The 12194-nt window shown below is 40.3% G+C and overlaps 1 protein-coding gene across 2 annotated transcripts; it reads right to left on the reverse strand.

The window, feature by feature from the left end:
• Positions 1 to 3361: 3361 nt before the first annotated feature.
• zc3h14 (zinc finger CCCH-type containing 14) lies at positions 3362 to 11204 on the reverse strand. 2 transcript variants are annotated; one of them, XM_020638823.3, is made up of 17 exons: positions 11079 to 11204; positions 10675 to 10717; positions 10469 to 10583; positions 10269 to 10309; positions 9770 to 9941; positions 9346 to 9667; positions 9038 to 9198; positions 8834 to 8934; positions 7525 to 7683; positions 6972 to 7049; positions 6655 to 6814; positions 6332 to 6537; positions 6058 to 6196; positions 5819 to 5958; positions 4198 to 4280; positions 3923 to 4029; positions 3362 to 3579 (listed from the first exon to the last, which is right to left on the reverse strand). In XM_020638823.3, exons 1-17 carry the CDS (start codon positions 11112 to 11114, stop codon positions 3576 to 3578), a joined length of 2067 nt encoding a protein of 688 aa, XP_020494479.2. In that variant the 5' UTR covers positions 11115 to 11204; the 3' UTR covers positions 3362 to 3575. The 2 variants fall into 2 exon arrangements, with proteins under 2 accessions (XP_020494479.2, XP_020494478.2); XM_020638822.3 differs by having other exon boundaries at positions 7525 to 7686.
• Positions 11205 to 12194: the final 990 nt, after the last annotated feature.

Raw genomic sequence — 12194 nt, forward strand, 5'->3', positions numbered from 1 at the left:
GCAGACCAGTGTGGTGGTTCCCATTTTCAAAAAGGGGGACCGGAGGGTGCGCTCCAATTATCGGGGTATCACACTTCTCAGGCTTCCGGGGACAGCTTACTCTAGGGTGCTGGAAAGGAGGCTCCGGCCGATTGCCGAACCTCAGATACAGGAGGGTAACAATATTGGAATTGCTCTCATTTTAAACATGTCCAAATGTTAATGGAACTTAACGTGCAGATGCAATAATGTTATCTTTGTTGTCTTTCATCAGCTGCTTCACAAAAACAAAAAATCGATGTGTAAAGAAGTCTCAGTGGACTCATATGCAGGCAGAATCCAAAGAAAATACTGGAGCACATAAAAAAGAAAAAACTCCAGGACAGAGGATCACCAAAGAGATCAAAGGTTTTGCTCACAGGAGCTTTAAGCACTCAGAAACATCAAGTACTTGCTGAAGACACAGGTTTAAGCAAAAATTGTGTGAAGGAATTTAAGACCCCTGGTGGTCATTTCTGAACATGACTCTGAGTCTCTGCTACTGTCCTGAAAATCAAATCTCTAGAGGCATGTCCATTAAATCAGGTACATAATGGAAAGATGCTAAAGGACTAAGTGTAGAAATCTACATAACTTTAATTAATTAAGGTCTGGGTTGGGTTTATTATGTGAACTATTAGTTGTTTTATATAGGCCTAGTTGAACAGTTTCTGTAGGCTATTTCCACTTGTAGGAATCACTTTAAAAACAGATAAAGGTGAATCATAAATGTGAGCTGCCACTGAGCTGTCTAATGCTGAAATCTGAGTCTCCACCTGCAATGATGAGAACGGTTCAGTGCGGCTGTTGCAGTTGCAGTTTCCTCCAGGTGGAGGCGGTGTGAAACAGCGCAGCAGCAGTAATACTCTGTGAAAAGAAGATAAAGAAACAGCGATGAAGCTCTTGTTCGGTGTATGTATCAAATGCAGAAAGTGTGTGTGTTGAAACATGTTTTGGTGTGGTGTATAAAAAAGACTGGGTCTCGCTGTATTACTCAGGCTGCACTACAGCGTCTATTCACAGGCGCGAACCCACTACTGAGCGGCACGGGGGCTTTAACCTGCTCCGTTTCCGGCCTGGGCCGATGCACCCCTCCTTAGGCGACCTGGTGGTCCCGGGCTCCCCCAGGAGCACCATATCGATACCGAACTTAGTGCGGACACCCGATCGGCATAGTCCGCTGCAGCTCAGAACTCCTGAGCTCAAACGATCCGCCAGCCTCAGCCTCCCAGTGACTTGGATTACAGGTGCGCGCCACCGCACCCGACAAGAGAAGTAGACATTCACAGGGCTTTTATCTTAGACCACAGTGACGTCATGACGCAGCACGTACGCTACGGCTGCTTTTAGTGGTAAGGATATTAGGACAAAAGATGTGTGCAGTTCAATGTTGTGTTCTTTACTACAACTTTGTATTGGAGTCACCTTTTGATATCCACTGAGAGACACTTTGATTTCATCCTTATTGCCGTTTTATTGAAATATGTGTTTGTGCAGTTTGACATGAGGCATTAAAGGAAATGGTGGTGCATATACTGATTGACAACTTCCCTGTGCCATAAGTGTGTATATATAGTTCTGTTGGTTAACAATATCACCATCAAAGAAAGAGAGGACTTTCCCAGGTCAAGTTATCATGGATAGTGTTACCCTAACCCCCCATTTATATTTATTTATAGGTATATTTGTACTTTTTGCGCTCATCCAGCAGATGGTGCTCTTTGTGTCACAACATCCACTTCAATGTTCAGAAAACCAAATGTATGTTGTTTTCTAGGGCTAAATGTGAAACTGATAATAACCTTCACATTACCACCCTGCTAGGATCCATTATCGAGAGAGTTAAAGACTATAAATATCTGGGTATATGGATAGATGACAGACTAACATTCAAACTTCACATTGATAATCTTACTGTCAAACTGCGACAAAAGATTGGTTACCTATATAGAAATAAATCAAATGTCCCTATGTTCTGTTGGAAAAGGATAATTGAAGCAGTTTTTCTTTATGGATTATGGTGATATGGTCTATAGGCATTCCTCTTCCACTATGCTTAGATGCTGTTTACCATTCTGCGCTTAGATTCATTACCGGTGATAGCTACATGACTCACCACTGCATTCTTCATAATAAAGTTGGTTGGCCCTCCCTCACTGAGACACGCAATAAGCACTGGCATCTTTTTATCTATAAAGCCCTCACTGGAAAGCTTCCATCATATATCACCTCCTTGTTACATCTGAACCCTGGTCCATTATTAACCCGCTCGAGAGAGAGAGAGGCTGGTTCTCCAGGTTCCTCATGCCAGGACTGACCTGGGGAAAACTGCTTTTAGTGTTAGTGCTGCAAACTCCTGGAACGTTTTAGAACAGGACCTGAATTTGTGCACTTTTATCCCTTATGGACACTTTAGAAATAATATTTTTAACCGCCCAATACCTGACTGTAACTGTTTTATTTGATTTTAATTACTGACTTATCATTGTAGTAATATCAAGCTTTTAAATTATTTTAGTGTATATATTTTATTGATTTTATTTTCTGTAGTAGCTTTATCTCCTTTCTCGTTGTTTATCATTTATGCATGTTTTCTCGGCATCATTGTAATTGAGGGTCGCCCTCAATGATCTCTCCGAGAACTTAAATAAAGGTTGATGACTTCTCAGGCAGAAAATTAACATCCAACAATATAAAATCAAGGTTTAAAAAGTCGAGCAGCCTGCATCATCAGACACATCATATTGGATGTAAAACCACTGATTCCATTCCACTATAATATTAAAATAGAGTAGAACAATGTTTACCTCTAGTATTTTTTAAAATATTTATTTCCATAATGGAGATAGGAAAGGAAGCACCGTAGCACCTTCCCTTGGCATTAAGGGAATCGGACTAGCTATTACCGCTGCATCATAAACTATTCCCAGTCTTCCACTCAGTGTGGGATGTATTTAAGCAGCAGAAAGGATTGACTCCAGCCTGGGACTTGCTAACCATGCAAGGGTAATCATTTAATGTAAAGACCTTAAGTCAAAGTACATTAAAACATTTTTATATCTGCGCGTCTCAGTATCTTATCAACTTAATTTTCCAATTAAAGTGAAGTAAAGATTTGACTTTATGAACGTGTCATATTTATAAAGTAAAATGTTTTTGTTTAGTTGAATATAATTTCTTATTTACAATAAGCTGCTGGATGTGATGAACACATCTTAGTTGACTGGGTCATTCTTTTGTTAATACAATGTAATAATTCAATTTCTTTTTTTATTAATTGTATCATGGTGAAGACAAATTGATCAAAATATGAGCTCAATTATTAAATGAGATGAATGTCAAGTTCTTTGAGAAGCTTTTTTTTTTAATATTCTGACAGCGTCAACAAAAACACAACAGCTCAACTTAAAAACCACTTCTTTAAAAATGATTTCAAACAAAACATTAAAACAGAATGAAATAAGGAAATCTGAGAATGACCATTTATAGACAGCTATTCAGAACATCTTCCATAGATTCACATTGTCGAGCCTCGTCAGACGTCAGTCAGGGCTTTGTTAGCTGTAAGAGAAAAAAGATGAACAGAGTTTGGAAGGAGCCACAACAAGTAAAACAGCATTTTGTAATAAGCTACATCTCAACCGTATTGTGTATTTACAATTAAATAAAGTTAGCTCACCACATACTCAAGCGGGAAAAATATGATTCAAATTGAGATGACTTAAATCATAGTTTAAACCTTGTATTTAACTGAAAAACCCTCCTGGATCTGTTGATCTTACATTTAGAGGTGTGGCAGAGAATGACTAAGCAGATATACTTTTATTAACAGTCTTTGAAAATCAACCCTAAAAGAAGTTTTTTAAAGCCACAGTAAGTTTCTCTTTAAACCCCTTCTCTTTACCTGCTTTGTGCTTTCGTCCACTTCAGAGCGTGTCTCGGTGGCACAGATATGTTCGGGTGGTAGAAGGTACAGCCGGCTCTTTTACACTGTGCCGCAAAGCGACAAGCCTGTAGGTGACAGATACAAAATGTAGAATGTCAGACAGCACTTCGTCTCAACTGGAGGCCTGTGTGCAAGTATAAGAGCAACCTTCAAATCAAGCACTTCCCTTATAACCTTTATAATAATGACGGAGAAAATGTCAAACCTCCATTCACAGTTTTTTAGTGGTTTACCTTGGGATGATAAAATGGACAGTCCATCTTCTTGCAGTCTGGGAAGAAGCGACAGACGGCTGTAGTCTGCACCGGCTGCACTGCTGTGAACACAAACAGTCAAGTTAGAAGTGCAGAATGGAAGATCTTAACATCCCATAGACTACAGATTACTGCTTCAGAGGAGATTTATGGATGTGCTACATTCATGGCAGCTACATGAACTTCTACTCAGCCTTGTTCATATCAGTGTTGCTTGTTGAGGTGGTCGACATGACAGTGTATACAATGAAGAAATATAGTTTTTAATTATGGGAGCTATTTGGAGCATGACTTTCAAATCTTCTGTGACCTCACATGTAAATATTGTACAGTAAGGCCCCGTGTCCAACTGGCGTTTTTTTCCGGGCAGAAAAGCGCTGGTTGTGCGCTTGGGAGTGCTTGAATGAAGCGTTTGTGGGCTGAAAAGAAAAGCGCTGCAAGCGTCCGTAATGTCTCAACAGACTGTTGACAACGGCAACTGTATGACTGACACTGCTCCGTTAATTTTTACTACATGTTTTATATTTGAGACCGTTTTTAATCTGATCAGACATGGAGCAAAGAGAATGTGGGTACAAGACACGATCCGTAGGTGTCGAAAATATAGGGAAAAGCGGCCGCAGAAAGAAAAAAAAAAGGCAGAGCGCTCCGAAGAAAAGACGCTGGGCACCGCGCTTTTTCTCTAGGTGGCTGCTTTCTTCCGAGAACGCTCTCTCCTCATGAAAAACAATTGAAAACGGGACCTAACAAGGAGAACAAATTCTACCCTTAAGGCCTTTGCACACTGCGTATGTTTTTCTCATCTGAAATTGATGCACGTTATGTGTCCCCATACTGCCAGCTGCTGTTCAGGATTAATTGCTTCGTGGAAATTGGTGGTCTTTTTAGTGTGTGGTTCCAGTATAGAGCAGAGCAGCGTATCAAACTGGACCACTGATTTTCATGTGGACGGACGCCATTGTTGTTGTTTTTTTTTCCAAGGAGTGAAAGAACCACTAAATCAACTTCACTGCTTGATCAGCCTACGTGATGAGGACGAGACATTTTGTGTCATACTGCAAATTTCCGCAATTTAATAGGAAAAAAACCCTCATCTGACTCAGTGTGCCAGGTGTCTGTGATTAATGTGTTTTTCTCCGGATTACGGATCCAAAAAAAGGCATCCAAAAAAAAGAAAAACAGACTTAGTGTGCAAGGGCCTTTAACCTCAAAACATGTGAGGGTTTAATCAGACTGTTTTATATCTTTTGGTTATAACTCCAGATCATCTGAGCGAAGGCAGATCCAATGAAAGAAGGAGAAAATGAAATGTCATGACACATGATATGGTTATTCTTAACCATTTCTGAACTGAACTTATAAAATAATTACTGTAAAGTCTTATGAAGTGTGACTGTTTTATGAAACTACACATTCTGTTATAGAAGACTTTGGTAATACTGCTCACCTCATGCTGCCTGAAAAGTCGATTATAAATGTCAATGCATACAAGAGATGTCTCTCACATCAGCACAAATTGTTAAAAAAAAAAAAAAGTGCCCATATGGCATAATAAAACAGTTTTTTGCTAAATCGTACAGCTTGAGGGTTAATGAGGTACCTGGCCTTGAAGGAGGACCGACTGTGCTCCTGCGGCTGGCGTGTGTGAATGGGCAGTCCGGCTTGGTACACCTGGCGTCATATTTACAATTAGGGTGGACAAAAAGGCATTTATCCCCAAACTTGCAGCTGGGGAATGTCCTGCAGAAAACAAAACACACAAAAAAAAAGTCATGAATCACGATTTACTCAAGGCTGAGCGATAAAAACACTATTACTGAACAACACAAACAGACTCACTTGCACTGCGCTGTAGGGTGATGGTACATACACTCATCTCCACTCTTACAGACTGGCCAGAACTTGCAGCGCTCCAGCACCTTCTGTTTCTTCAAAGGGACTGTATCATCATCCGCCATGTCAATATCCATCACGTCATCTGTCAAGACACCAGATTGTAAATGGGATGTAAGAGACACAACGCCCTCAACTTGGTAACCACACAAACGTTTGCTCATGCATTTCGTAACAGCTTATCAACTTTGATCAAAAAAAAAATAGAGTAGAGCATCACCGTCTGCTGGTGTGATTCTTCCCTGTAATCTTTGAAGCACGCTGACTTTCGGCTGCCTGTTCACATTGACAGCCCCCTCCATGACCCTTGTGGGTGGTCTTACTTCATCCAGGTCCATCTCACTGTCTGCAAAATTCCCCATCGGGCTCGGTACCCCGTCTAATGTGACGATGAACTTTGGGCTGGCTGACCCTCCGATGTCCTTACTGGACGAGAGAGAAGATGCAGAGCATGAAAGTCAATTTAAAGCACATGACGGATCAGAAATGACACACACAGGCACACAGCTGACAGTTAGAAAGTCTTCTAATGTGTGTGTATACCTGGGCTGGATGCTGCGTGGTAATGCAGACTGGACATCCTCTCTGACCAGAAGGCGCTGCTGGCTCCTGGCTGCTGCAGGTTCTTGCAGTCGGGGTTGACTCATAATGAAGGAGCGGGTATCAAAGGGTTTAGCCTCACCGCTTGCAGTGACCTCAACACCTGCATTACAAACACACACTCAGCTAAGTCTAATGCATCCCTGAGGCACTGAAAGGGAGTTAACTAAATACACCTTGACTAAAGTGTTACAAGCTGATGAAAGATTTGTTTTTAGAATGCTCGATGATAAAAAATAAATAGAGTAAAAAAGACTGACCACATTCACTCTGCTCTGCTCTGTCATTGTTCTCTGCTATGTCCAACTGGAGGCGTGATGCTAGAGATCTCGCTGGAGCTGGGAGAAAAATATATATTATTAATCATCAAAAAACATCAACAAAACAATTCACAAACTAGGACTAGACTTTTTCCATGTAGTAGTTACTTGCTTATCATAAAGCTCTGAAAAAAAAAAAAAACAGAACATCTATCATATTGAATTTTGGATGATATTTAGCCTGATAAGAAATTAGCTAAAGCTTCTTCCTTGATTCATTTGCATACCTGCACAAAAATCTAGACATAAATTAGTTATTCATGCATGTTCAAAAGTAATGTTAGATTAATTTTTACATGTTCAGTGAAAAATGGTCACTATGTTGACTGTTTTAAGTCCCTTCAGCAAACATAATCAGTCAGTGTTTTCCACAGTTATGCCCTGGCGGTGGAGAATTACGCCTTGATAAATACATTATCATATTTATATAACTTTTGGTTAGTAAAATAACCGTGCTTTAATTTCTTATATAGATATTATACTCCTCACGTACCAGGTGGTCTGGATGGAGGAAGCTCTGTGGAGGTGTAGGCTGAAACCCTGGGGGCCAGGCTGTGGAGGTGCTCCTGGACCAGCTGGATGGCTGCAGTCATCTCTTCAGTGCTGGCCAAGCGAGTACGAGGGGCCACAGGGACAGTCTGCCTCTGGGGTACTGCTTTAGGGGACAAGGATGTTATCTTACTCAGTCGTCAGCGTTTGATACAATTTAAAATATTACACAGGTTGCATAACTCAATAAAATCTCACCACACTGTGGACCTTAATATGTCCTGTGTTGTAATGTGAGTTTGTTTCCTTTCATCTTGGTCATTTTTGTGGGTATAATATTTGAAATGTGTCTACCATCTAGGGGAATTCTTCTCTGAGGACTGTATCGATCTAACAGAATGTGGAAGACCCTCATAGCAGCACATCTATATTTGGACAGGGGCCAAGCATAAGTTGTGAGCTTGAAAGGAATGTATATGTCTGACATTTACAAGTAAAGGTAAGGTCTTCTTTCTAGCCTTTTAGAAGTATACCCAAAATAGAAAGGAATTTGTAGGCTGAACCTGCGAACGGAATATAAGCAAGACTGATCACATGAGCGGTCTGTCAGCCATTCCTGCTCTGCTGCTGTTCTGTCGGGCGGATAAATCCTAAAATAATACACGGTCTGTGTCATGATTTCATCATTGAACTATTACAAAAGAAACACTCCCACCTCACACCCAATGTGCAGGATGTCTGATTTGGAATCTTTCATTTTATTTAAAATATTCTGGGGTTTGAGATGAAACCGGATCCAGTTTGAATCATCCTCGGCGTATCCGAAGTGCTGAAAAGTTGCTCAGCAATGCCTTCTATCTTATAGGTAATTTTCCTATTTAAGAAGACGAAAGAAGTGCCTACGATTCAACTGTGGTTAATTGAGTTGACAGAAACACTTCATTTAGAGAGAATTTGATTTATTCTTAAGAACAAAGTTGAGAAATTTGAAAAGATTTCACAACTGTTGAACTCCTTTTTCGCAAAGTTAAAATAATCAGTTAAACTTCGCACAAGGCTGCACGCCTTGGGAGGGGTTGGGGGTGGGGATTAGTTTGCTCTTGTTCTGTTGTTCACTTTGAAGACACATTTCTTCTGTTGACATAGAATATAAGTAATCCACTCCACGAATACTGCAGGCTGTGATGGATAAGTAGTTGTGTGTTGAATAAAAAATGTCAAATGTTTGTGTGGATGCAATTTATAGACCCTGTTTTGCCTACATATTTAAATTTAAAAAACTGACAATTGAATGATGACTGAGATAAACATACTGGTAGGGAAGGCTGTAGTTTTGGTGATTGAGTCCTGAGCCTCAGAGATGGCCTTCAATATCAGATTCCTGTTGGCTTGCTTTGCCGGAGGGAGAGTAGGTCTGAAACAACAAACAGGACAGAAATATTAGAGACCCTAGTTTGCCTTTTACTTTTTATACCCTGCAATGTTTTTTTAATGTTGAATTAAGTGTGAGCACTGACTTGCGTTCTGGTTTGGAGGGTAGGGACACTCTGCTCGATATGCCTCTTCCTCCATAGCTGGCGTCGTCCTCTTCCACATCATCGCTGTCCTCGTCTTCAGCTCGGCTCACTCGCACCACTGAACTCGCCACCGGCGCCTTACGCTTCCGCGAAAACTCCTCCTGAAAACAGAGAACACAAATCATTATAATGACCTGAAACTTCAAAGACCTTGTATACAGAAGGTGAGTACCATAAACAAACATTAATCAAGAGGTATATGGAGTAAAGCACATCCTTGCATTAAAAGAGGACCAACAATGCTCTACCTTACTGGAGCCGGCTCTTGACATTCTACTTCCTCTGGTGTCCTGCTGCCTGGAGTGAGAGGATCCTTCTGTGTGTCGATACGTGTCTGCAGAGCTAACTGATGAAAACTTGCTCTGACCAGGTCTGTATATTTCAGCTGTGGGTCTACTAGCTCCAATACGGGTTCTACCATGGCTGGCAGGTGTCTCTACCGGGTCTTCAGCGATAAAGTCATCATCCATCTCTGGTTTGATGTCAATCACAGCCTCAGAGGGGAGCAGCTCCATGAGGGGCTTAACGGTGGAGGTCAGACGAGAGGAACCCTTCTCCAACGTGCCCCTCCTGATAAAAAAAAAAAAAAGAAATCGAAAAGAAATGTAAACATTTAATGTCAGTATTTGTCGCCTGTACAAAAAGAAAATAATCTCGCTTTGCATTAGGCACCTGCTTTCATGGGCAGAGCTGGACACGCGTGCATCCGTCCTATCAGAGCGCGAGCTGGACACTGTGAGCACCTTCAACTCCTCTGCTCTGCCGTCTTCACTTACAGATGATCTACTCCTCCCGGACACAGCACCTATGTCAGACTGGAGGGGATTCCTGAGCGATGCAGGTTCTGCAACAACCAAGAGAGACAATTAAGGGGAAGATAAAAAAAAAAAAAAAATCAACTTGTGTAGGACACCAAAAACAAAACGGAGGTACCATGCATCTGTTAAGTACAAAACAGCTACTTGTTACGAAAGATAAAAAAAGATGGGGCGCAGATGGCCTAGTGAAGAGGTTGCGTCCAATGTATAGAGGCTATAGTCATCCAAGCAGGTGGCCCAGCTTCCGCACGTCATTCTCCACTCTCTCTCTCCCCATGTTCTTACTCTATCAAATAAAGGCTTCAGGGGGGTAAAAGGCAAAAAAGGCAGAAATGTGCTCAAGAGTGACTTACCAACGGCAACAGTTCTTAACTTCTCAAGGACACCCTGTAGCCTGAAATCAATCAACAATAACATGTTATGACTAGACTGGACAGTAGTGTTGAGGATAGCTGTGAAAATGTGAAAAGAATTACGCCAAACACAAGAGATTATATTAGACAAAGAAAAAAGTATATATATATATATTTTTTTGGTTTTGTCAAAGTAGTACCAGGCTGTGAATTTGATCGTGTTGTTTCCAAGGAAAAGGGAAAGATCATCTGCCATCTGTTGTGAGGTTTTCTTGTTCGCCACCATCACCATGATGTAGTCAGGCAGCTCTTCGTCTAAGTCGATGAAGACAGGAAATACAAACAACATTAGACACTAACATACTCAAAGAGATGTGACAACAACAACCTTTTCTGGTCCACTTACCAATATATGCGCCGAGTTCTTGAAGCTTGCCCTTGATAGCAGCCTACAACACAAATAGTATGAAAAGTTAACATTATTATGAGTAACAAAATGAAGACAGCTGGCTCGACACCTCTTTGATTCATTTATCAAACGACAGACAAAGCACTGGCTTACACTAACTAATATCGTTAGAGTAAGTGAAATATGTGTTAACATGTCTATAAACTATTTTTTCTGGATACATAAAGGTGAAGCGTGAAACCCTCACACCGGCCTCGTAAACAGAAACTCTGTCACCATACTGTAAAAACACGTTCGCCTGCTAATGCTAGCTCATACAGTCTCTTTTCTAAAGCGACACTTAAATACGCTTCAGTTCTCTCTCCATAACTCACTCACACGCTGCCCGTCATTTCACTCACTCTTATTTTCTTGCTGATCTCTGTTCCGATCTCCATTCTTGTGTTTTTGTTCAAGTAAAAAAGTTACAAAAGCTGCAACTGATTTTCCAGCACGGCTAACCAGCAGAGACAAATGGGATGATCACGTGACCAACGAAGGTGGCCGAGAAGGGTCAAATCTATCTTTAAGCGATCTCGTTTTTTTCATGGCTATTGTGACAATTAAAATAACGATTAAAACAACAAAGTAATATATAAAATATTATATATAGTATTATATAATACTTAAAATACTATTCCGCTTCCCGCAAACTGTAGGCTAAAATCAAGCATTGTAAAAAACACAAAGAAACATGAAACAACAAAATAGCCTACTTTTAGACAAAAACAATCAACAAACCATCCATAATAATAAATGTAAATCTCCTCCAGTTTCCATAGTTTTTCAGGATATTTCTCTGCATCCTCATTTTTAACTTCAGCCAAAGAAAGAGCTAAAGCTCAGAAGCACAAAAAAAAGTAATTTTTCCTCTCCACATTTATAAATTGACCTTTTAAATATTCTGAAGACCACCATTTGCAATCAAACAGCGATCTAAGGAGGTCAGGGATATCACAGGAGTCAGAAGATGTAGGCTATTTATAAAACATTTCTGAGGTTGTAACATTGCTGTAAATCATGCAAAGCCAATACACCAAAATCTACATCTGTAGTTCAGCTCTGAAGTAACACAAGTGACTTATCCACCAGTTTTCAGATTTTGTCCATGAATGTTAGGGTTCATTTGTTATTAATTATATTTATTGATATAGTATTAGAGGAGGGAACCAACAGCGTTGTCTCGCATCTTTTCTTTTCGTTTTTGGCTGACATACCTTTAAACAGACAAAATATCTTTGCAATTTATCCCTTAAACATCCATATAAGCACATGAGGACTCTATCTTTTTCATTAAAAATAGGAATTTTCTGGTACTTTAAAAAAAAAAATCATTATAAAAAGTAACAAATCCTTGTTAAAAAAAACAAAAAAAATCATAATTGTAGCATTCTTCCGTTCTTGGCCTTTCAATCAGCAGTTTGGAAAATACTCTCCAGCACACAGTCAATGTATTAGCTGTTGTTTTAGTATGCTTG

This window comes from Labrus bergylta, chromosome 15 (assembly GCF_963930695.1).
Source record: "Labrus bergylta chromosome 15, fLabBer1.1, whole genome shotgun sequence".
Taxonomy (NCBI): domain Eukaryota; kingdom Metazoa; phylum Chordata; class Actinopteri; order Labriformes; family Labridae; genus Labrus; species Labrus bergylta.